The sequence below is a fragment of the Trichinella spiralis genome, assembly GCF_000181795.1.
Source record: "Trichinella spiralis strain ISS 195 chromosome Unknown Scfld6759, whole genome shotgun sequence".
Classification (NCBI taxonomy): Eukaryota; Metazoa; Nematoda; class Enoplea; order Trichinellida; family Trichinellidae; genus Trichinella; species Trichinella spiralis.
The window spans coordinates 1-908 of NW_003533698.1; the positions used below are offsets into that span (position 1 = coordinate 1).

Genomic DNA, 908 nt, shown 5'->3' on the forward strand with positions numbered 1-908 from the left:
TTGATTCTGTAACATAGAAATTAACATGCATTTTAAAAGATAATTGTTATATTTAATTGCGCATGGTATGTTTGTTGTTGTTGAGTGTTGATGAAAATCATTACTGATAAAATTTTTTTGAAAAGTAATGAGATTGTTGTTTGTTGTTTTAGCTGAAAAAGATTTGAATCGTGAATTTCTGCTTCCGAACACAACTTACATTGGAGGTGATCGTTCAGTGTTAACTTTAGGCGAAATATTGCAAAGATTGAAAGTGAGCATTTCGATTGTCATTTGAAATTAATTATTTGTTGTTGTTAATATTTTGCTTATTTTCAGAAAATATATTGTCATCATATTGGAGTGGAATATATGCATTTGAGCAATCGAGAACAGTATCTGTGGATTCGAAAGCATTTTGAAACTCCCAGCATTATGGAATTGACACCGGACGAGCAGAAGAGACTTTTTAAACGATTGATTCGTTCTACTAAGCATGTTTTATTTTTGATGGGAATTTTTAAAATTTGAATTATCAATTAATAATGGTAATTTAAATTTGTAGATTTGAAGAATTTTTGGCCAAAAAATGGCCAGCTGAAAAACGATTCGGTCTTGAAGGTTGTGAGGTATTGATACCGGCAATGAAGCAGGTGATCGATTGCACCGCTGCACTTGGCGTCGACACGTTTGTCATTGGCATGCCACACCGTGGTCGGTTGAACATTCTGGCAAACGTGTGCCGGCAAGAATTGGAAGCGATATTCTGCCAATTCAGCACACTTCAACCAGAAGATGAAGGGAGTGGCCAATGTGAAATATCACCTGGGGCGTTTGTATAGAACGTTTGAACAGTGCCTTCTGGTAAGCCGATTAAAATCAGCCGTGGGTGGCGAAACCCCTTCCCCATTTTGGAAGCGGGTCGATTC

General features: G+C 36.9%; 1 protein-coding gene across 1 annotated transcript; it reads left to right on the forward strand.

Moving 5' to 3' along the window:
- The first annotated feature begins 127 nt into the window (after positions 1-127).
- Positions 128-821, forward strand: Tsp_14602 (2-oxoglutarate dehydrogenase, E1 component). The gene is made up of 3 exons (XM_003365990.1): positions 128-253; positions 319-463; positions 553-821. The coding sequence occupies exons 1-3, from the start codon at positions 128-130 to the stop codon at positions 819-821; spliced, it is 540 nt and encodes a 179-aa protein (XP_003366038.1).
- Positions 822-908: the final 87 nt, after the last annotated feature.

Coding starts and splice junctions, on each gene's coding strand:
- Tsp_14602 (XM_003365990.1), top strand. CDS start 128: ATGAGATTGTTGTTTGTTGTTTTAGCTGAAAAAGATTTGAATCGTGAA. Junction 254..318: donor AAATATTGCAAAGATTGAAA/GTGAGCATTTCG, acceptor GCTTATTTTCAG/AAAATATATTGTCATCATAT. Junction 464..552: donor ACTTTTTAAACGATTGATTC/GTTCTACTAAGC, acceptor GTAGATTTGAAG/AATTTTTGGCCAAAAAATGG.